At 50.4% G+C, this 22,493-nt stretch overlaps 2 protein-coding genes and 3 non-coding genes across 5 annotated transcripts; 4 read left to right on the forward strand and 1 right to left on the reverse strand.

Annotated features, from left to right (window-relative positions):
- Positions 1 to 3,053: 3,053 nt before the first annotated feature.
- RANGRF (RAN guanine nucleotide release factor) lies at positions 3,054 to 8,473 on the forward strand. Its single transcript, XM_056863860.1, has 5 exons — positions 3,054 to 3,145; positions 3,513 to 3,629; positions 6,088 to 6,235; positions 6,827 to 6,921; positions 8,347 to 8,473. The coding sequence occupies exons 1-5, from the start codon at positions 3,054 to 3,056 to the stop codon at positions 8,471 to 8,473; spliced, it is 579 nt and encodes a 192-aa protein (XP_056719838.1).
- Positions 4,017 to 4,088, forward strand: TRNAA-CGC (transfer RNA alanine (anticodon CGC)). The gene has a single exon. It is a non-coding gene; the product is annotated as a tRNA-Ala (tRNA).
- On the forward strand, positions 4,400 to 4,471 carry TRNAA-UGC (transfer RNA alanine (anticodon UGC)). Its single transcript has one exon. It is a non-coding gene; the product is annotated as a tRNA-Ala (tRNA).
- TRNAA-UGC (transfer RNA alanine (anticodon UGC)) lies at positions 5,632 to 5,703 on the forward strand. The gene has a single exon. It is a non-coding gene; the product is annotated as a tRNA-Ala (tRNA).
- A 1,478-nt stretch (positions 8,474 to 9,951) lies between the features above and the next one.
- On the reverse strand, positions 9,952 to 17,025 carry SLC25A35 (solute carrier family 25 member 35). Its single transcript, XM_056863868.1, has 5 exons — positions 16,651 to 17,025; positions 13,089 to 13,154; positions 10,820 to 10,972; positions 10,353 to 10,487; positions 9,952 to 10,131 (listed from the first exon to the last, which is right to left on the reverse strand). The coding sequence occupies exons 1-5, from the start codon at positions 17,023 to 17,025 to the stop codon at positions 9,952 to 9,954; spliced, it is 909 nt and encodes a 302-aa protein (XP_056719846.1).
- Between the last annotated feature and the right edge of the window lie 5,468 nt (positions 17,026 to 22,493).

Below are 22,493 nucleotides of genomic sequence, written 5' to 3' on the forward strand. Positions count from 1 at the left end.
AATCTCCAGAAATGTCTCAACCCAGAGCTGGCAACCCTATAAACAGGTTGAGAGACAGGGGGGTGGCGGCTCATTGAGCTACCTTGAATAAACTACATCCTCTTTAACCTCTCCAGTAAACTTTAAAAAAATGCATCCCACAAACTCAAAGGACATGGCTGTCAAGGCAGCTAATGCCTAACGCTCCCTTCTATAGCCCAGGGTGTTGCACATTTCAAAGAAGAGCCCCCCACGTTCGACCATCACAAAAAAGCACCAACTAATACGAACAAAACCCACTTACCCAGCAAAGCAGAGAGAACGCATAGTAGCAACCTCCCCTCAAAAACCAATCACTCTAAATTCTGCCGTTCACGAAAATAAGCAGCATCTCACTTTTGGAGGAAGCCAAACTTATAAATACATTGCTTCCTCCGCAACAGTCCTCACCTGTTTCCAATCAGCCCAATCAGTGTGGAGGTTGGCTGGGATATTGCATGGGTAGGTTTTCCCCTAATTTATTTCTCAGCATCATTGACTTATGAGATGACAGTAAGGCTAGCCCTTTGCACAATAAAATATATGTTTCTCTCTCCCCCCCCCCACATCCCTTTTATTTATAAATTCATTAGCTGGAGCTCCATTTTACGCACAAAGGGCAAAGAATTTGTTAGCAAGAATGCCAATTTTTGTGTCTAGCAGGGCTCCTGCACCTTCAGTTGCTACACAACAGGCAGACGTTCAGCAGGTAATATTTCATGTCAAGAAAAGATTGCTGAATTTCTGCTTATTAGGCTTCTATTATGGTCCAGGCTAGCCTGATCTGGTCAGATCCCGGAAGCTAAGCAGGGTCAGCCCTGGACAGTAAGTGGATGGGAGACCTTCAAGGAAAACCAGGATTGTGATAGGGAGGCAAGCAATGATAAACTACATCTGAACGTCTCTTGCCTTGAAAACCCTACAGGGTAAGTCCGTTGCAATTTGACGGTGTGGGGGGGAATAAAGATACAGGTACCATCAGAAAAAAAATAGGTGAATGGTATAATATTAGGGTTGCCAGGTCCCTCTTCGCCACCGGCGGGAGGTTTTTGGGGCAGAGCCTGAGGAGGGCGTGGTTCGGGGAGGGGCTTCCATGCCATAGAGTCCAATCGCCAAAGCAGCCATTTCCTCCAGATGAACTGATCTCTTATCGGCTGGAGATCAGTTGTACTAGCAGATCTCCAGCTACTACCTGGAGATTGGCAACCCTATATAATATACTGCCTTCTTCTGGCTCTCTGAGTATACTGGAACCACACTCAGCCTAAGAACTTTTTTTAAAAAATCAACTGAGCTCTGGAAGTTGGGAAGCAATAACAGTGCTTTTTGGCCATGTACAGAGTGTTTTCTTCTCATTATACCCCTCCCCAAACCCCACCTTCCTCGGGCTCCACCCACAAATGTCCAGGTCGTTTCCCAACCCAGAGCGAGCAACCCTAATGAACATTATAAATACATGTATATATGTATATGTGCATATAATATATGTGCATATAATATATTAAAATAAAATATTAAAATAATAAAATATTAAAATAATATTAAAATAATGTGCCCAACTTTTTTTAAAAATGACCCATACACTTAAACGCCGAGCCACTGGCTACACTTTCCACTAAGAATTCTAACTCTAGTCCTGCGTGTAACACGCAGGTTCCCCCCAAGCAACGTTTTGGTGGGCGGGACTTAGGGAAGCCTGTCCACCCGCGCTCCGGTACATGGCGCTCGCCACACTGGCCTTCGCGATTGGTCGAGCCCCTTGCCAGCCACGCCTCCTTCCGCGGCCGTCACAATGGAATTGCCGGCGTGACGGCCGCGGGAAAAACTTCATCCCTCTGCTTTCTGATTGGCCGGTTTAGGGCGGCTCTTGCCTTCCGCCTGGGACCTTTAAAGGGGCAGCAACAGCAGAAGCGCAGGTGAGGCTTGAGAAAGCAGAAAGGCGGGTGGAGGAAAAAGCAGAGAGATCAGGTCCATCCACGGCTGTTCACCGCGATTAATAGATCCTCCATGGTCAGGGGCAGTGTACCCCTTGATGCAATTTCCGAGGCAAACGCCAGTTGCCTTTATGCCTCCTTCCCTGTGCTGGGTGGTGCTTTTCTTGCAGCGCTCCACGAATCCCTTCTTAACGGGATGTAGATGAACCGGGATCCGTTTGTCTCCCCGATACCCACCATCTTTCTTCCTATGCATGCGTCGTTGCGCATTAGGAGTCCCCGTGGAGGCTTTTTGCGGGCGCCTTTCCCCTTTAAAATTCAGCCCCCGCCTCCCCCCAACTCTTCCCACCAAGCCTTATCCAAGAAATTGGTTCACACGACCTGCGGAATTCACTGCCACTAGATACCGCTAATGTTTTTTTTTTTAAGGGTGCTTGGTAAATTCATGAGAGAAAGATCTGCCGGGGGCTAAACAGAGCCTCCGTGTTCAGAGGCACTATACCTCTGCATGCCAGTTGCTGGCGGGTAAGTAGCAGGCGAGGAAACTTGTTTTCTTCTCCTGTTGGCTGTCTTTTTTGTGTGGCATTTGGCTTCTTGCTGTGAGAGCGGTAGAAGTCTCTCCCTGCCTAGTCGGTGAGCAACTCGAACCATATCTTCAGTCCAAAACTTGTCCTTTCTGCTAGGGCTCAGCCTTGCAGTTTGTAAAGAAGTAGTACCTCTGAGCTTGTACAGAGTGCTTTTCTCCTTCACTGGTTTAGAAGGTGCATCTGTGTATCATTGAACACTGCGATATCTGTGCATTTCACATTTCTGTCCAGAAATGAAGCCCATGGGTTGGATCCGGCCAGCTTTTTCACTAGATCTTGCCCAATTCCTCCCCACACTGCCTGGTGTGTGTCCATGCAAGTCCCTGGATCCCCCAGTATAGCCTTTTTGGGGACCAAAGGAGACCCCCCCCCACCTCCATTTGGCATCAGTGGAAAAGCTGGCTGGAGATCCAGCCCAGTCCCCTGAAAACCCTTTCCCATCTGAACACACATTGCACTTCAAATGCTTTGCAAAATCAGTTCCCTCCTTTACTTTGCCTTGCAGGCGGGGGCGATGGATCATGTGGCGGGACAAGAGCAGCAACAGCGGCCACTCTTTGGGGGGGCTTTTTCTGCCTTCCTTCCCCCCGGAAGCCTGGATGTCAGGTATGCCAGCCCCTCAAAATGACCAGAGGCGCCTTAAGCCAAGGTTGCCAAAATAGCCCCCCCCCTTCTCTAGAGTTGCCAAATCAACAGCTGAAAAATAAGGGCCGGTTTGGAGCTCGGAAGTAAAGGGCTGTCCATTGTCCTCTGTTAATTTCCCAACCCAGAGATGGCAACCCTATCTACTTAGCATGATCACTGTTGATCAGTCAGATACTTAGAAAGATTAGTATTTAGGGGAGAGGGTTTTTTTTTTTTTTTTGCTGTCTTCCATTGTCTCAGGAAGGTCCCTTGTTGGCATCCAAAGCGGCCCCCTTGATGTCTGCCTTCGCCTGCCTGAGTCTCTCCCTGCCTTCTCTTTCTTTTGCAGTGAGTTGCGCCAGGTGCCAGACAACCAAGAAGTGTTTGTCCACCCCAGCACAGATCAGAGCATCATTATGGAACTGTTGGAATATCAAGCAGGGGTGCCCGACGAAACCGCCGTCAGGTATGTGGCCAGGTGCCGACTGGCTGAAAAAGCAAGGTGCCGATTCTGAACCAGTTGCCTGGGAAACGCTTTCTCTGAACCAGAAAGCCTCACTCCTTAATCCTGAAGATGCTACCTCCGCAGTGAAATACACTCTTTGCATGTTCAAAAGCTTCTTATCATTCATGACTTCACATTAGAAGGCTGAACTGTTACACTGAAAATATTCCAGAGATGAGTCCTGTGTTTCCACGTGCCCCTCTAGGCCTTATATTATTTTGAGCTGATATATCTGTCCATCTGTCTGTGCATAATTCCAAAAAATAAATGAGGAATTCATGAATCAAGGTACGAATTTCCCTGATCACCTTGACAACACTCCAGGCCGCTGAGGATGGCTCAAGGAATGGGGATGTAGCTCAGTGGTAGAGCGCATGCTTCGCATGTATGAGGTCCTGGGTTCAATCCCCAGCATCTCCACTTTTGCTGGAGGTTAATTCATTCTGCAAGATAGATTTGCTGGGAGTGTAGAAATGAGGTTGTTTGTGTTTTGAATGTTTACCGGGCGTCCTTATAGGGCAGTTAGTTCTAGGGTGCGTTTGCCCTGCATTTTGTGTGTGTAAACAGGAACAGAGTTGAAGGCTGTTGCCTGGGAGATCTCCCAAAGGGTCTTGCTGGCCTTTGTAGGAAACAATGCTAAAATAGATGGGCTTTTGGTCTGGCCCATTCATTCTTATGTCAAGGTATGTGGCAACACTGCAGCACATTTTCTAGGGCTTTAGCAGCAGTAAGGGGAGGTAGCTCAGTGGTAGAGCGCATGCTTTGCATGTATGAGGTCCTGGGTTCGATCCCCAGCATCTCCATTATTTTGATTCATGGCTCTCAAGGAAAAGTGCCAGGAATTACCTGACAATTTCCAGTGGGGTAGCAGTGTCATTCAGTTGGCAGCCTAAATAACAAAGTCTTGCGACACCTTAAAAATAGATCACAATGGGTAGCCATGTTAGTCTGTCGGTAGCAGTAGAAAAGAGCAAGAGTCCAGTAGTACCTTACATAAGAACATAAGAAAAGCCACTCTGGATCAGACCAAGGCCCATCAAGTCCAGCAGTCTGTTCACACAGTGGCCAACCAAGTGCCTCTAGGAAGCCCACAAACAAGACGACTGCAGCAGCATTGTCCTGCCCGAGTTCCACAGCACCTAATATATTCAGCATGCTCCTCTGATCCTGGAGAGAATAGGTCTGCATCATGACTAGGATCCGTTTTGACTAGTAGCCATGAATACCCCTCTCCTCCATGAATATGTCCACTCCCCTCTTAAAGCCTTAAAGACTAACAAAATTTCTGGCAGGGTAAGAGCTTTCGTGAGCCACAGCTCACTTCTTTCAGACATTTTAAAGAGTAATGTCGTTACTGTGGCCAAAGCTTTTGCGAGTCCAGCACCTCTGACAAATGGAGCTTTGGTTGTGGCAGAAGCATTCTTGAATTAGAGCTCCTCTTGTCAGGCATTTCAGCTGTTAAATTGACCCTTTCCTCACCTATCCATTGGCTACAGGGGTTGTAGCCGCTGGATATTGTCCTACCGCTATGGCACAGCAATCATTAGCTGCTAGATTTTCCTGAGCTGATGAGAAGAAGAGTTGGTTTTTATATGTCGACTTTCTCCACCACTTAAGGGAGACTCAAACTGGCTTACAATCCCCTTCCCTTCTCCTCCCCACAACAGACACCCTGTGAGGTAGGTGAGGCTGAGAGAGTGTGACTAGCCCAAGGTCACCCAGCTGGCTTCGTGTGTAGGAGCGGGGAAACAAATCCAGTTCACCGGATTACCCTCCACTGTTCATGTGGAGGAGTGGGGAATCAAACCCGGTTCTCCAGATCAGAATCCACTGCTCCAGACCACCGCTCTTAACCACTACACACAAAGTGCAATGACTTGTAGATGTTGCAAGAGTATCAGGAGTTAGGGCCACATCTAGATCTTGTGGCGCAGACTTCAAGAACCGGGAGCTGCACTAGGAAGGGGGTGTAGCTCAGTGGTAGAGCGCATGCTTTGCATGCATGAGGTCCTGGGTTCAGTCCCCAGCATCTCCACTTTTGTTAGCGCTTTCTGCAGCTTCCCTGTATCCAGCCTGTAAAGCGCTGCACATAGATTGATCTGTGAGGGGCAAGTAGGTGATGTGAAAGGGCAAGTAGGTGATGTGATGACCGGGCTAGTATGTGATGTGAAAGACCCCTGCCTGAGACCCTGGAGAGCTGCTGCCGGTCAGAGTAGACAATACTGACTTGGATGGACCGAGGCAGCTTCCTGTGTTCCTTCGTATGTGTTCAATCAGTCTGTAGAATCTGCTCTGTGAGTCTCTGTGAAAAAGGCAGACTATATTTCATTTATTTACGGTATTTAATCAGGTGCCCTTGGGGTCTCATTCTGTGATTAACTAATATTTCTCCTCCCACCCACCCCCCGGCCCTTTTCAGATATCACTTTGAGGATGTGGTTGGCACCTCTGGCAGTGCTGAGGTTTTGAGCCAGGAGTCTCTGGCGCCTCATCTCCTAGCTCTGGAAGGCTGTAGCAGTGCCTGGCACCTGACCGCTTGCCAGCTGGTAGCGAAATTCGATGAAGAGGTAGGTATCGGAGATCGTTGGGTTGGCGGTTTGGAATACATGGCTGGCTCTGTGCATACTCGGCCACACACTAAGAGCCAGTGTTGTGTAGTGCTGAGAGTGCTGGATTGAGACCTGGGAGACCCAGATCCGAACCCCTGCTCTGCCAAGGAAGCTTGCTGGATGACCTTGGGCTAGTCATGCATTCTCAGCCCAACATACCTCGCAGGGTTGTTGTGAGGATTAAACGGAGGAGAGGAGAAAGATGTCAGCTCATTGGGGAGAACAGCGGTGTTATAACTGGAGAAGAAGAAAAGGTGGGGTTTATACCCCGATTTTCTTTACCTTTAAGGAGACTCAAAGCAGCTGACAATCACCTTCCCTTCCTCTCCCCACAACAGACACCTTGTGAGGTAAGTAGGGCTGAGAGAGTACAGAAAGTTTGGGGAGGGACTGTGGCTCTGTGGTGGAGCATCTGCTTGGAAGGCAGAAGGTCCCAGGTTCAATCCCTGGCATCGCAAGATGAAAAGACCAGGTCTGCACAGTAGATGTGAAATGGAGGGTGGTCCCAGCCATATTTGACCCATTTTCCAACCATCCTTTTGCCTGCAGGCCAAAAACGAGGTGAGACTCCATCTGGCGTTGCTTCGCCTGCCCCAGTACGGGACAGACGTGCTCCTGACCTTCAATGACCCCACCCGTATTCAGTGAGTATGCCTTAGAGCGGAGGGGTGCATAGCCCCGAGCAGGCCGCGCCAGCCTTACTGGCAAAGGAGAGGAGGCGCCAGTGGTCACGGTTGCCCGTTCAAGCAGCCCTTTCCATTAATGGCATTTGCAATATTTCTGTGCCACTTTTCTGGCCCTTGAGTCAAGACAGTTCAAAACAATTGCCTCTGTTATAATACCCATGATGCAACTGGGGAAAGGAAGATCAAAAGCAGGAAATGCTGGTAACCAGAAGAAGAAGAGTTGGTTTTTATATGCTGACTTTCTCTCCCACTTAAGGAAGAATCAAACCGGCTTACAATCACCTTCCCTCCCCCTCCCCACAACAGACACCCTGTGAGGTAGGTGGGGCTGAGAGAGCTCTAAGAGAACTGTGACTAGCCCAAGGTCACCCAGCTGGCTTCATGTGGAGGAGTGGGCAAACCAACCCGGTTCACCAGATTAACCTCCACTGCTCTTGTGGAGGAGTGGGGAATTGAACCCGGTTCTCCAGATCAGAGTCCACCGCTCCAACCCACCGCTCTTAACTACTACACCAGGCTGGGTCTCAGGAGGCACGTTCATCACAAGAGCTGCCCTTGTGTGAGACCTTCCCTGTGCAGAAGTGCTATCAGCAGGGCCTTCTCAGCTGTGGCACCTTGTTTGTGGAATGCCTTCCATTGATCCTCCCAACAGGCACTGAACTAGTTGTCTTTCCAACCCCAAATCAAGATTTGTGGGTCTCTGATTGTTGATTGTGGCCCTTACTACTGCTAGATTTTCTATTTTGTCATCTTTATAAACAAGACCAACGTTTGCAATTTGGTAACCTTGTAATCAACATGAGTTTTATATATCCTGTTTTTGCGGCTGCCCTTTGAATATCACCGTGGACCGATGATGCCACAATGCACAGCCTATCCTGGGTGGCGTAGTGGTTAGGAGCAGCGAACTCTAATCTGGTGAACCTGGTTCGATTCCCCATTCCTCCACCTGCAGCCTGCTGGGTGACCTTGGGCCAGTCACAGTTCTCTCCGAACTCTCTCAGCCCCACCTGCCTCAACAAGGTGCCTGTTGTAGGGGCGGGAAGAAAAGATGATTGTAAGCCACTTTGAGACTCCTCGGTAGAGGAAAGCGGGGTATAAAAAACCTTCTTTGTGAGAAGGAGGTGCCAGCCACAACAAAGGCCAGCGTGTTTGCGCCCACGTTCCTCCTGCGGGCACTGGTTCTGTCCAGGCTAATGGCAGCTGCAGAAGGGAATTCTGGGAAGGGAAATGGCAGTTGATGAGGGAGAGGACTCTTGCTTCCTGAAAACTCATTGGTGTGGGGACAGGGTGGGAAGTTTCTTCAGTGGAACGGAAGGGGGGCAGATGCGGCGGAAGCCAGGAGAACCTCTCAGTGATAACCCTCCTTCTCACTTCTCCCAGCCCCCTAAGCAGTAGTGCGGCCCGAGGATCTGAGGTCCCGGCTCCTTCCCTGCCTCCGTGGACGGTGGAGCACTTCCACACCTTTGTACGTGGCCTGCGGCTTCTTGACCCCGGCATCTTTGGCTAGCCCTGCCCTAGAACCGGACACCTGAGATCCAGCTTCATCCCTTCTCCATCCTCTACTCAACGCTGTCCACCGGGAGTCTTGGACGGCTACCTGCCTGGGTCTCCCCCATGCTGTAGCTTTCCCCGTTGTCCAGAGGGAAATAGAGTCAGGGAACCGGCGCCGTACAGGATGGCCTCATCACAAAAGGCAGTTTCGTGCCACCCTGTCTCCAAAAGGGGGTTTCAAGTCTCCCCCTAAGCCAAGTGGACTTCTCGCGCTTCACCTGTAGGACTTCAGCTTGGTCTCTTCCTCGTAGGTCCCTCTTCTCTCCCACCTAGTGCTTTCCTCCTCCAGCCCCAACATACTATACCTCAAGTGTTAGGGGGAATGGCCCCTCCTGGTTGTTCTGTCCAATAAAAAGTCACTCCTCCCACTACAGTTTGTTTATTTTAGCCAGCGGCGGGGGCGGGGGCTGCCTCAGCCCCTTAGAACAAAAACCCCACAGGCCGGTACCAAAAGGATATATTGCCCTAGGAGCTGCCTAGGAGGGGGGGGGGTCAAGGAAAGAGAGGAAGAGTAGAAGTCTGTGACCAAGGCTATGGTGCCAAGACCCCTTTCCATCTCTGCAGATTCCCCCCTTTTTTTCCTGTCTTGCAAGGAAAATTCAGGAGGATCCCGCTACTTTGCTATTTCTTTGTCCCATTAAAAAAGACCAGGACTGCATTTTTGAGTTAAATTATAGTGTTAATCTTCACAGTTACTCGGCCCTAACAAGTCCTAATACTCTAGCACCACCTGGGGGTAGGACTTCTCTAGTGCAGAGATGCTAACAGAGATGTTCAACCAAGGCCTACCAGAGTGGAGAGCTCTTGATTGCCAACTGGATAACTTTGCGGCTCTTGACGCGCTCTAGGAGCGGAGAGACCATACCAGGAGCGAGCCACCTCCCCAGGTCAGCTATAGGAACCAAATCCAATCCAGCAGCCCCTGTGGGGTTCAACCATCTTCCTCCTGCAGTCTCCTTGGAATTATAGAAATAGGCCATTGTCAACAGATTACTGGTCAGCTTAATTCATCTCGGATGCCTATAAATTAACCAGGCCCGGCCTAGCAGACGGGGACTCCGAAGTAGATTTAAAGCAGAGCTGTCATCGTGGGAGTCACACAGTAAAGTCTCTTCGGTCGCAATAAATTACAGTTGCGGATTTACCATTTTCGGGTGAGCGTGGGTTGCGGAAGACCTCCTGAGCAGCGAAGCGAGAGGAGAGAGGTGATGGAACCACCAGCTGCCATGTTATGGGACGCGGCGAGAGGCGCTGACGACCTTCCCTACGCAGCGAAAGATGCCTCAGGCAGCTCCGTTGCAGTCCCAGGTGAGCACCTGGGAGAGGAGAGGGAAGGGCCCAGCCCGGCCAACGTGAGCCCCTCCGCGTCTCTCGTGGTCAGAGAGGAGCCACGGAAATCAGGTTGACACCTGGCACTTCCGGCTGCCATCGGTGTCACCGCTGGCCCGTCCAGCCGGCGTAAGCGCTGCGCAGCTGGTCCCAGAAGAGCAGGCTGAGGATGGTGTGGGGCCCGATCCGAAAGTAGGAGGCCCCCAGTCCCTTGTAGATCCCCAGGAAGCCCTCCTTGCGGATTATTTTAGCGAGGCAGTCGAGAAGACCCTTATACATCAAGCCCTGCAAGAGAAGGGGGGATAAAGTCATTTTTTTTAAACTTAGCAAGGCAGTGCTAAGTTTCTTCTTATGAACACACAGTGGCACCCAGTGAGTTTCATGGCCCAGTGAAGAAGTCAGGTCTAGGCAAGCAATGTAGCCAGTATACTGCACAGTCTCTCAACCGGGGAGAAGGGCTTCATGTCTCTATCCCCAGCCAGACACAGCTACAGCTCTGTGCTCACCTGACCCTCGGGCCCCACAGGTTGGTTGTAGAGACGGGTGCTGGCCACATCAAAGGGCGTCATGGCGATCGCTATGGTGCAGCTGCTGGTCATCCCGGCGCTCAGGGCAACCAGCCAGCTGCCTTCAGGAAAGATCTGGTGGTGAAGGAAGGAAGTGGAGTTAGCAAGACAGAAGGAAAAAGTCAAGTTTCTAGCCCTCCTGAATTAAAAAAAAAAGTCAAGTTTCTAGCCCGTTCCACGTTCCACTGGTACCCCAGCCCCAAATAAATCAACACGCCTCCGTGGAGGACCTCTCTCTGTGATGCACCAATAGGGCAGCCAGAGACCACACCTATTAGGACTGAAACACACGCATAGACAGCCTACCCTAAGATTCAGAATGGAGTTGTGACAGCTGCGGCGCTTCCTCCCCCCCCCCCCAAAAAAAGAAAACAACAGCCGTCTCGGCAGACATTCATAGACTTTACCCCAAGCTTCCCGATGAACTCCTTGGAAGAGGTGAAAGTAGTCAGCTGCGTGGCAGATCCCACCATGACTCGGGGGACGGCGGAGAGGGCCCCCCGCCAGAGCCCCGCCAGGCCGTGTTCTCTGTGGATCATCACCAGAGCCTGGAACATCCCCTAGGTCCCGAGGAAAAAGGGGGGGAAGGGGAGTTAATAACTTTACTAGGAGCCCCGTGGCGCAGAGTGGTAAGCTGCAGTACTGCAGTCCAAGCTCTGTTCATGACCGGAGTTCAATCTCGATGGAAGTCGGTAGCGGGCTCAAGGTTGACTCAGCCTTCCATCCTTCCAAGGTCGGTAAAATGAGGACCCAGCTTGCTGGGGGTAAAGGGAAGTCGACTGGGGAAGGCACTGGCAAACCACCCCGTAAAACAAAAGTCTGCCTAGTAAACGTCAGGATGTGACATCATCCCATGGGTCAGGAATGACCCGGTGCTTGCACAGGGGACCTTTACCTTCTTAATAACATTACTATTCATTACTGGGAGGTGGTGGGCTCTCCTACTTTAGAGGTTTTGAAGCAGAGGCTAGATGCCCATCTGACAGCAGTGCTGATTTCTGTGTACTTCAGCAGATTGTGAGAGGGAGGGCAGGAAGGGTTGCATCAGTGCTTGGCTCTAGTGGCCCTTTCTTACATGCCCAGGGTAATGCAGATCACCACTTTGGGGTCAGGAAGCAAGTTGCTTCCAGGCCAGATTGGGCAGGGATCCTGGAGGGTTTTTTTGGCCATCTTCTGGGCATGGAGGTTTCCTGCATTGTGCAGGGGGTTGGACTAGATGACCCTGGTGGTCCCTTCCAACTCTATGATTCTAACACTCTCTATTTCCAAATTGCTCACTGATCTTTAGTGGGCAGATCCAGATCACCTTGAAAGGCTGGCCATACATCATGCTCAACCTATCCCCTTGATAGCTGGTGTGGTGTAGTGGATATAGTGGTGAACTAACTTGGGTGACCCAGGTTTGAATCCCTACTTCTACCATGGAAGTTTGCTGGGTGACTTGGGGCCCATCACAAACTCTCAGCCAGGCCTGCCTCACAGGGTGGTGGTTGTGAGAGAGAATGATGTTCGAAAAGCCACTTTCGAGTCCCAATTGGGAAGAGGAGGAGGAGAAATGAAGAAGAAGAAGAAGGAGAGTTGGTTTTTATATGCTGACTTTCTCTACCGCTTAAGGAAGAATCAAACCAGCTTACAATCACCTTCCCTTCCCCTCCTCACAACAGACAACCTGTGAGGTAGGCGGGCCTGAGAGAGCTCTAACAGAGCTCTGACTTGTCCAAGGTCACCCAGCTGGCTTCGTGTGGAGGAGTGGGGACACAAATCCAATTCACCAGATTAGCATCCAACGCTCATGTGGAGGAGCGGGGAATCAAACCAGGTTCTCCAGATCCACCACTCCAAACCACCACTCTTAACCACTACACCACGCTGGCGGGATATAAATAAATAAATGCAAACGCTAATGCGTGCCCAAGGTCCACACAAAGCATTCTGGGAATGGAAGCCATGGGTAAGCGTGGTGAGAGCCAGCGTGGTATAGTGGCTAAGAGCGGTGGTTTGGAGCGGTGGAGTCTGATCTGGAGAACCAGGTTTGATTCCCCACTCATCCACATGAGCGGCGGAGGCTAATCTGGTGAACTGGCTTTGTTTCCCCACTCCTGCACACGAAGCCAGCTGGGTGACCTTGGGCTAGTCACAGCTCTGTTAGAGCTCTCTCAGCCTCACCTACCTCACAGGGTGCCTGTTGTGGGGAGGGGAAGGGAAGGCGATTGTAAGCCGGTTTAAATCTCCCTTAAGTGGTAGAGAAAGTTGGCATATAAAAACCAGCTCTTCTTCTTCTTCTAAGCTTCTGCAGGTCTGTTCTGCTAACAGGAGCTCTTTGCTAGAGGATCCACAGAGCACATACAGAACTTGTCTTGCGGTTGTCTTACAATTGGCTGGGGTGGGGGGATGATGGAGAGGACAACAGCATCCTCATCCCTCCTCCTCCAGTTTCCAGCCCCCGTCCAATGAACACTTCACCAAAGGACTTGCTGCCTGCTTCTTGTGATGACCCCCTAGAGAGACTTCGGATGCTGGGCAACTGGGGAGAGTTGTCAAGATAAAACTGGTTGCCAGTGTACCGCTTCCCTGGGAGAACAGGCCCCTCGGTACAAGCATGCAGTTACGGGCCACTCATCCTTACAGGCCCGGCGTCCCCGGGTGAGCACAGCGAATGGAACGAGGTTGACGTACCTGGTGCTGGTACTGATGCCCGACGGCAATCTCAGCAGCTGACTGTGCCTGGATGTGGGTCTTGACCTTGGGGAAAGAGAGGAGATATGTTTGTGGAGCACACCAATTCAGACAAGCACATATTTGCTTCTATAGGTGACATTAGGCAGAAATGACACCCTTTTCCTTTAGAAAATAGAGGATGGTGTGGAGTTGTTTACTGTTGCCACAGAAGGTCGGACCAGAACCAACGGGTTGAAATTAAATCAAAAGAGTTTCCGGCTAAACATTAGGAAGAACTTCCTAACAGAGCGGTTCCTCAGTGGAACAGGCTTCCTCGGGAGGTGGTGGGCTCTCCTTCCCTGGAGGTTTTTAAGCAGAGGCTAGATGGCCATCTGTCAGCAATGCTGACTCTATGATCTTAGGCAGATCATGAGAGGGAGGGCAGGAAGGGTTGTGTCAGTTTTGGCTTGCGTGGCCCTTTCTTGCATGCCCAGGGAAATGCCAATTACTGCTTTGAGGTCAGGAAGCAATTTTCCTCCAGGCCACATTGGCCGTGGATCCTGGAGGGTTCCTCCCCTCCCCATCTTCTGGGCATTGAGTAGGGGTCACTGGAGGTGTGGGGGGAAGTAGTTGTGAATTTCCTGCATTGTGCAGGGCGTTGGACTAGATGACCCTGGTGGTCCCTTCCAACTCTATGATTCTAAGAAATCTTAAGGTACGTATGTGCTCCTCAGATGCATCTTTGTGATATTGACGATGGCAGATGGTCTCACACCCTCAAGGTCACCTTAAACCTCAGAGGAAATGTGGAGCAAGCGCAATGGAAGTGGAGGTGGTGGAAAGCGCTGTCATGTCACAGTCAACTTATGGCGACTGCCATGGGGTTGTCAAGGCAAAAGATGACCAGAGGTGGTTTGCCATTGCCTGCCTCTGAGTAGCAACCCTGGAATTTTTTGGAGGCCTCCCCTCCAGGTACTAACCAGGGCTGACCCCGCTTAGCTTCTGAGACAGAATCACAGAATCCTAGAGTTGGAAGGGGCCATACAGGCCATCTAGTCCAATCCCCTGCTCAATGCAAGATCAGCTGCCCTAGAGCATCCCTGACAAGTGCTTGTCCAGCCTCTGCTTAAAGACTGCCAGTGAAGGGGAGCTCACCACCTCCCTAGGTAGCTGATTCCACTGTCAAACAACTCTTACTGTAAGAACTTTTTTCCTAATATCCAGCCGGTACCTTTCCACCCTCAATTTAAACCCATTATTGCAAGATCTGAACAGACTGTGCTAGCCTTCCAGGTCAGGTTGGCACTGGAAGCAGTGTTCCATAAAAAGCCCTCCCCTGTAGAATCTTCCATCAGCCAGCGATGGAGGAAGGATGCAGGAACAGATGGACCGCAAGGACACATGACATGAATAGTCAGGAGGTCAACATACAACCCTTTGCCACAGATTATGGTGCAAGAATGTTAAAGGCTTGCTTCTCGGTGCTGGTTGGAGAAAGAAAGGGCAGGTTCCTGTTTTGGGATGCCTGCATGTGACCTGTTCCTTATCTCTGAAAACTGGCCCATCAGCAGTGGAGCCACCCTTTGCAATTAGAATGATGCAACAGATTGTGTGGATTGCAAATAAACAAAAGTGTTTATGCATCGACTTGAAAGACCGAAGAGGCCGTCTTTGGCTTAGATGTGGGGTTACGGGCAGGGTGGGGGAGAAGAGAGGAAGTTGCATTTGGCTGGAAGGCGTCAACCACTTCCAAAGAATCAGTTTAGCACCTTTTCACTTTCTTTTGCTCCAGGGCATCACTAGGCAAAGGAGGCACTGCCTCAGGGTTTGGGGGTAAATACCACACTGTCAGCTTATCTATTAATAAAATGTGGTCCAGCGTGGAATCGGGGGCACCATCTGAATGTCCCGTCTCAGGGATAACAATGTCTTGGGGGAAGGGCACCCCAGGGTGACCTCAGCTACCGAACCTTTCCAAAGAAACAAAGTTCATGAAAACAGGAAGCTGTTTCTGCAAAGAGAGTCAGGGTTTTCAAAAAGGTTTACCATAAAGCCAAATGTCAGCAAGAGGAAATAAGAGATTCAGGCTCAAAGGAAACTCTGCTCTCATCCAAGTATTATTTGGCAGGCGAAGGGAGCAGTTAGCCCAATTGGTTAGCGTGTGATGTTAATAACAGCAAGGTTGTGGGTTTGATCCCTGGGTGGGCCTTACATTTTGACCTGGATGGCCCAGGCTAGCCCGATCTCATCAGATCTTGGATGCTAAGTACAGTTGGCTCTAGTTAGTACTTGGATGGGAAACCACCAAGAAAGTCCAGGGTCGCTACTCAAAGGCCAGCAATGGCAAAGCACCTCTGAATATCTGTTTTCTTGAATACCCTAAAGGGTCTCCGTAAAGAAGAAGAGTTGGTTTTTATATGCCGACTTTCTCTACCACTTAAGGGAGACTCCAACCAACTTACAATCGCCTTCCCTTCCCCTCCCCACAACAGACACCCTATGAGGTAGGTGGGGCTGAGAGAGCTCTAACAGAGCTGTGACTAGCCCAATGTCACCCAGCTGGCTTCGTGTGTAGGAGTGAGGAAACAAATCCAGTTCACCAGATTAGCCTCCGCCACTCATGTGGAGGAGTGGGGAATCAAACCTGGTTCTCCAGATCAGAGTCCACCACTCCAAACCATCGCTCTTAACCACTGCACCACACCACTACACCTCAGCTGCAACTAGAAAGCACTTTCCACCAAAGGGGAAAAAAGGCTCTAGCGAGTGCCAACCTAGACTTGGCAAAAAACAGAAAAAAATATGGCTAAGAAAGGCTTCATTGTGCCATTCATTTCCCCCCTTCCCCCAATCATATTCCGAATGTCTAGATTTGGGTTCAGTAGCACTTTAGAGATCAACAACATTGGGGTAACGTGCTTTCAAGAGTCAACGGTCCCTTCATCAGCTTTAGCTCTTGAAACCTTATACCTCCATAATCCTGTTGGTTTCTAAGGTGCTCCCAGAGTCAAATCTACCTGTTCTACCGCAGACTTAACACAGCTACCCTCTGAAATTCCAAACCACGCTACTTTGACTCAAGTGCAAGCAAGCTGGATTTGCACGGGTGGCATATTTTGGAATTTGAGAGGTGGGGAGAAGGAAGAAGAGTTGGTTTTTATATGCCGGCTTTCTCCACCACTTAAGGGAGACTCAAACCAGCTTACAATCACCTTCCCTTCCCCTCCCCACAACAGACACCCTGAAAGGTAGGTGAGGCTGAGAGAATGTGACTTGCCCAAGGTCACCCAGTTGGCTTCATATGTAGGAGTGAGGAAACAAATCCAGTTCACCAGATTAGCCTCCACCACTCATGTGGAGGAGGGGGGAATCAAACCTGGTTCTCCAGATCAGAGTTCATCGCTCCAAACCACCACTCTTAACCACCACACCACGCTGGCTGACACAGCTGAGAAAAACTTCACCCCAAAAGGAAAGAAATCAGGATTTCGGAGACTGGAATCCTTGCTACTAGTTCCACTTCTCCTGAGGGGGCGGCCAAACCTCCTCAACATCCCGGTCACTGATTCTCAACACCCACCAGGTAGATCGGACTGCTGGTGACGGCCCCCATCACCCCCGCTAACGCCCCCGCCAACGTGCTGCGCAGCGGGCTGACGTGCCCCTCGGGGGTGCGAGTGTAGCCGGCCGACTCGGCGATGCCGTAGGAGCCCAGGCGGATGCCGTTCATGCTGAACTGGTACACCAGGGCGGGCAGCAGGCCCCGCTGGAGGGCCGCCAAGCCGTCCACCCGTCCGATGGTATAGAAGGCGTGGAAGACGTTGCGGTAGTGGCGGGTGTAGGTGCCGGGAGCCCGGAGTTCACCCTGCAGCTGCATCCGGGTCTTCACCACCTCCAGCGGGTTGGTGAACATGCACGCCCCGCAGGCAGCCACCCCGCTCAGAAGGAAGTCCATTATTGCAGGGCGGGAGGGGTGCTCAGGAAGGAGAAAATGAATCAGGAGTGGTGAGAAAAGGAGGGAGGGTTCTCTCAGGGCCAGAAGGGAGCAGGAGCAGGTTCGGAAGGACAAGAGAGACCTTGCTGAGGATATTCCAAGGGAGATCCTTCTCGAGGATATTCCAGTGACAATAAGATTACAGAGATTGGGACAAATACAAGATACGGGACAGCAGCGGACTCCAATGAATGACTTCTTGTAGGAAACAGAAAAGATCCAAAGAAGGAAGAATAAATAGCAGAGGGGAGTGGGGAAGCAAGTTTTGGGAAGTGATCTACTCTTGTGCAAGAGGAAGACCGGGGGAACCAAACGGCTCAGATGCATATGGAAAAGCAAGGGTTAGGGAAAAGAGGGTGCCTTGATTTTCAAATGTTTTTCGTATATGCCTTGCTATGTGCCGAACTAATAAATGACTGACTGCGAGTGCCAAGATCTGTGGTCAAATGAGCTTGAAATAAAAAGAGTGCCAAGATCAGGAGTGCCAAGATTATTTCTGGGGGTGGTGTTGGAAGGGGGGCAACAGAGAGGAGGAAGAGAGAGAGAATCGCCAAAGAAAGAGAAACCAGGGGTGGGAAGGAGCTGCGGTGCCGAGTTGTGGCTTTGCGGGCACCAGATATCCCAGGGAGATTAAAGAGAGGAAGCTGGCATTAGAAAAGGGAACCAATAAATCCGGTTGCGGTTTCGGGGCAGGAGGAAGAGCCGATCGGAGATGGCCTCCCCCCCCCACTCCAAAAAGGGGGAAATCTGCAATTGGGAAAGAAAGCAAGGAGAGGGAAACTGAGGCAGAGGGAAGTCCTGGTTGCGGGGACTGGGATTGGGGGAGAAGTAGCAGCCAAGCTGGAAGGGAGCGGGGAAACTGAGGCTGGAAAGGGCTCGGATCCGAGAGGGGGACCCCCGATTCCTCACGTGCCCGCTGCGCAAAAGGAGGACTCCCCCCAGCGCGCCTCGCCCGCGCCGCCCGCCTCGCTCTCCCTCTCGGTCTGAGCCGGCCCAGCTCCAGCCGGCCAGGTTACCGGCACCTCCAGCCGTGGCCACGCCCCCCAGCCGGTGCCGCCGGCCAATGGCCGGCCGCCTCCCGCCGCGTCACTCCCCGGCTCCGCCAATCGGGGGAGTGATGCCCCAACAGGTCCCCTTGGCGCATCCGTTAGCGGCGGGCGGAGCGCACCTGTACGCCCGGCGGTGGGCGGAGCCTGGAGGCGGCGCGCGGGTCATCGCAGGTCGTGTGAACGCGAGCGGATGGGGAGTTCAGGTGACTCGCGAATCGGGGTGGCGGTTATTTCTGTTCCGAGGCGGGTGGCGTTCCCTGGAAGCCAAACCTATAAGGTATTAACCTATTAAGTTTAGATTTTATTATTTTAATTATTTTATTATTTTATTTTATTATTACGTTTATTGTTTTACTATATATTTTAAAATATTGTCGAAGGCTTTCACGGTCAGAATTCATTGGTTCTTGTAGGTTATCCGGGCTGTGTAACCGTATATACCAAGACCACGGTTACACAGCCCGGATAACCTACAAGAACCAGTGTATATTTTAACTTTATATTATATATGGTTTTGTCTATTTTAACTTTATAGAATATAGGCGTGTGTTATATGTTGTTAGCCGCCCTGAGCCTGGCTTGGCCAGGAAAGGGCGGGGGTATAAATCAAACCAAATAAAATAAAAATAAAATAAATACACGGGTTTCTGGAAAGTTAGTGATCTGGTCGATCGCATCTTCGCCTTTACTACAGCCGAAAGGTGTATTTGGTTTGCGATTCCTGGTTTCCAGCTTGATCCTCTTCTCAAAGAAAGGGATATTGTGGCAAATATAAGCCTGGGGGCAGTACATGACTTGTTAAGTTCTTTATTTTATTTTGTAATATTAAGATGTTTTATTTCTAAATGTTAAAGATGACAAAAATGGTTAAAATCCATTACGTTGTCAGGTCCTTGAGTGATGAAAATAACAGAACTATCTCATAGAATCATAGAGTTGGAAGGGACCACCTGGGTCATCTAGTCCAGCCCCCTGCACGATGCAGAAAATTCACATCTACCCCCCCACACACACACACCCATTGACCCCCTACTCTATGCCCAGAAGATGGCCAAGGTGCCCTCCCTCTTATCATCTGCCTAAGGTCATAGAATCAGCATTGCTGACAGATGGCCATCTAGCCTCTGCTTAAAAACCTCCAGGGAAGGGGTGCTCACCACCACCCGAGGAAGCCTGAATCTCACAACATAACACATAAAATATAATCCAAATTATGGCATGCCAAGTTCTTTTTCCTTTCTTTAGTCATGTCTCACTGCTGTGTCATTTTCTTGCACGTGTGAACCAGGCTTGAGGTAGCGACCTCCCCTTACAGCCCAGCAACCAGGACTCCCTGTGCATTTTCATCTCCTCTTCCAGAACTGCGAGGCGTGTCTTTACACACCCTACGAGCAGAATTCAGTTTAGTTGCTGATTCTTCCTTTTGCTCTACCCACCCCACCCATGAATTAAATTAAAATTCCCCGCCAGCATGGTACCACTGTCATTTAATGATGCAATACTGTGAACGCTTTGCACTCCTCACTAAGTAAACGCAGATTTCAAATGAGATTGAAGTCGCATTGAAGGGTTGGTGGACATAAAACAAAGGACAGGCGCCTGCAATGCTGAGGCTGCTCTTGCATGTGAATCCTCTGCTTCCCCATCCCCCAGGGCAGCTTGTTTGTCAGAGCAGGGCCCTCTGAGGGTTGTGTGTGTTAAGCGTCATCAAGTCGCTTCCGACTCATGGAGACCCTATGAATCAAAGTCCTCCAGAATATCCTATGTTTAACAGCCTTGCTCAGATCTTGCAAACTGAGGGCTGTGGCTTCCTTTATAGAGTCAATCCAACTCTTGTTGGCTCTTCCTCTTTTCCTGCTGCCTTCCACTTTTCCTAGCATGATGGTCTTTTCCAGTGACTTCTCATGATGTGACCAAATTATGACAGACTCCGTTTAGTCATTTTAGCTTCTAGGGTCAGTTCAGGCTTGATTTGATCTAGAACCCACTGATTTTTTGGGCGGTCCAGGGTTTCTGTAATACTCTCCTCCAACACCACATTTCAAAGGAATCTACTTTCTTCAATGTCCAGCGTTCACACCCATACATAGCAATAGGGAATACAATGGCACAAATTAGCTTGATCTTAGTGGCCAGTGACACATCCTTACACTTCAGAATCTTTTCTCGGTCCTTCATGGCTGCCCTTTCCAGTCTCAACCTCCTTCTAATTTCTTGGCTGCAGTCTCCCTTTTGGTTTATGATGTAAGCCAAGGAGAAGAAAGTTTTCCAACAATTTCAATTTCCTCATTGTCAACCTTAAAGTTGTGTAATTCTCCTGTAGTCATTACTTTTGTCTTCTTGATGTTCAGCAACCCTACAGATGGGTGAGATCAACAATTGCCCCCAGTTGGTGGAACGGCCTACCTGAGGCGATCAGGGAAGCTCCCACGCTTCTATGTTTCCTCACACTATGTAACGCAGAATTGTTTATGAAAGCATTTATATAAAGGTCATCGGGCAAGATTGCAACAGCAAGCTTCTTACAAAGAATGCAACTGCGGACTACTGTATGTAAAGTGTGGTCAAGTCGCAGCCGAGTTATAACACCATAGGGCTTTCAAGGCAATTATTAAATTAAAAATTATGTGCTGTTCCTGGCACCTGTGCTCAACGAGGCAGAAAGAGGGTCAATTGTTCTCAAACCATTTCAGATTGGCCATTGGCTCCATCCAACCTATAATTTCATTTATGACACCTTTGCGAAATAAGCAGAACACTAAAGCCCCCAGGTCTCACGTTTCAGGACAATTAGAAATGGGAAGAGAGCCAGCGCCAAACGGATTGGCATGCCTCCGCTGTTTTTTGCTAACCTCACAACGGTGACCTATGTGATGTAATGCCCCTATTGTAGTCAACCAAGGTTCTGACTGGTGGCAGCGTTGTGGGATTTCGGCATTAGGTTGAAAGGTCCTTTTCTTGAGGAGGATGGCATTGAATTTCCAAAAAGGGATTTTAAGTTATTAGCCCCTCTGCAGGAAAAGAGCGGCTGAGCTGGGTATGGCTGACCTCCCTTTTGTTGACGGTTCCACAGGCCAAGGCTGTTCTCATGGCACACCTGGCAGGAAGAAAAACAAGCCCCGCTTGGCTCAAATGAACAATGCTCGCCCACGTCGACGTACGGAGAAGTCTAGCTCAGCCTTGATTTGGGGGGGGGGGGAGAAAGAAGACAGGACTCTTCGGAAAGTTCAGAGAAAAAGGAATGAGTTCTTCCTCGACGAGGCAAATCCAAGAGGGGGACAATTTGGACTCTCCTCCTGGGCAGGAGCCAGAGAGTGAGGATAACTGTGGACAGGGCAGGCCCAAATAGAAAAGTGTACAGAGAGCAGCTGGTATGGTGTATTCGCTAGCATAGGATCCCTATTCGAATTCAGAGCTGTGCCTCCAGGTGGGAACAGAAGAAAGCCCTTGTAAAAGTATGGAAAAAGCCCCATTCCCTCAACCGTCAGTAGGAACCCAAATATGCTTGTGCGGGGAACGAATGTCCACTACAGGTAGAAGAGCAACATACAGCCCAATTGGTGTACTAACAGCTCATAGTTGTAAGCCTATGTCAACCCCTCCTGAAGCGCTCAGAGGTTTTATCGGTGACTGGACAGCTGGCAGACAGTCAATCAAGCCCACGACCCAGCACTGGATCAGAAGGTGTCCAAGCTCCCGCCTTGCCGGTATGCTTTCCTCTCGCCCTCTCGTGGAGGTGGGCTTAACATAAACACTGGCAAGACAAAAGTCACCTGGGGGGGGGGAGACCTCAAATCAGAGCCCTGCCAACCAATTCCATGTGCCAGTCAGCAATGCCAGAGGCCTGGCAGACTAGGGAGGGGGTGGCATGCCAACCCAGTGCACGCGGCTGCTTTTTGCCCAGGTGGCAGCCCAGTTTAAAGACGACACATAGGCAAAGTTTGGCCTTGCCCAGTTGACATTAAGAACAAGAGTTGGTTTTTCTATGCCGACTTTCTCTCTCAAACCAGCTTACGATCACCTTCCCTTCCCCACCCCACATCAGACACCCTGTGAGGTGGGTGGGGCCGAAAGAGCTGTGACTAGCCCAAGGTCACCCAGCTGGCTTCATGTGGAGCGGGGAAACAAAGCCAGTTCACCAGATTAGCCTCCACCGCTCATGTGGAGGAGTGGGGAACCGAACCCGGTTCTCCAGATCAGACTCCACCGCTCCAAACCACTATGCCACACTGGCTCATCTCACAATTGCCAGAGGGCAGAAAAACTCTGCAGCCTCACCTGTGGTTCCATACAAGAGGCTCTACTTGGCACGCAGATGGTCCCAGGTTCAATCCCCACCACCTCCCATTGAAACTAGGTAGTAGGTGATTTGAAACCCCT

This window comes from Euleptes europaea, chromosome 18 (genome assembly GCF_029931775.1).
Source record: "Euleptes europaea isolate rEulEur1 chromosome 18, rEulEur1.hap1, whole genome shotgun sequence".
Classification (NCBI taxonomy): Eukaryota; Metazoa; Chordata; class Lepidosauria; order Squamata; family Sphaerodactylidae; genus Euleptes; species Euleptes europaea.

What these genes read in the sequence shown, in the direction of transcription:
- RANGRF (XM_056863860.1), top strand. Translation starts at nt 3,054, where the DNA reads ATGGATCATGTGGCGGGACAAGAGCAGCAACAGCGGCCACTCTTTGGG. An exon ending in CCCGGAAGCCTGGATGTCAG is followed by an intron (nt 3,146 to 3,512) that starts GTATGCCAGCCC and finishes TTTCTTTTGCAG; the next exon opens with TGAGTTGCGCCAGGTGCCAG. An exon ending in CCCGACGAAACCGCCGTCAG is followed by an intron (nt 3,630 to 6,087) that starts GTATGTGGCCAG and finishes GGCCCTTTTCAG; the next exon opens with ATATCACTTTGAGGATGTGG.
- SLC25A35 (XM_056863868.1), bottom strand. Translation starts at nt 17,025, where the DNA reads ATGGACTTCCTTCTGAGCGGGGTGGCTGCCTGCGGGGCGTGCATGTTC. An exon ending in GGCATCAGTACCAGCACCAG is followed by an intron (nt 10,973 to 13,088) that starts GTACGTCAACCT and finishes CTCGGGACCTAG; the next exon opens with GGGATGTTCCAGGCTCTGGT. An exon ending in AGTTCATCGGGAAGCTTGGG is followed by an intron (nt 10,488 to 10,819) that starts GTAAAGTCTATG and finishes CTTCACCACCAG; the next exon opens with ATCTTTCCTGAAGGCAGCTG.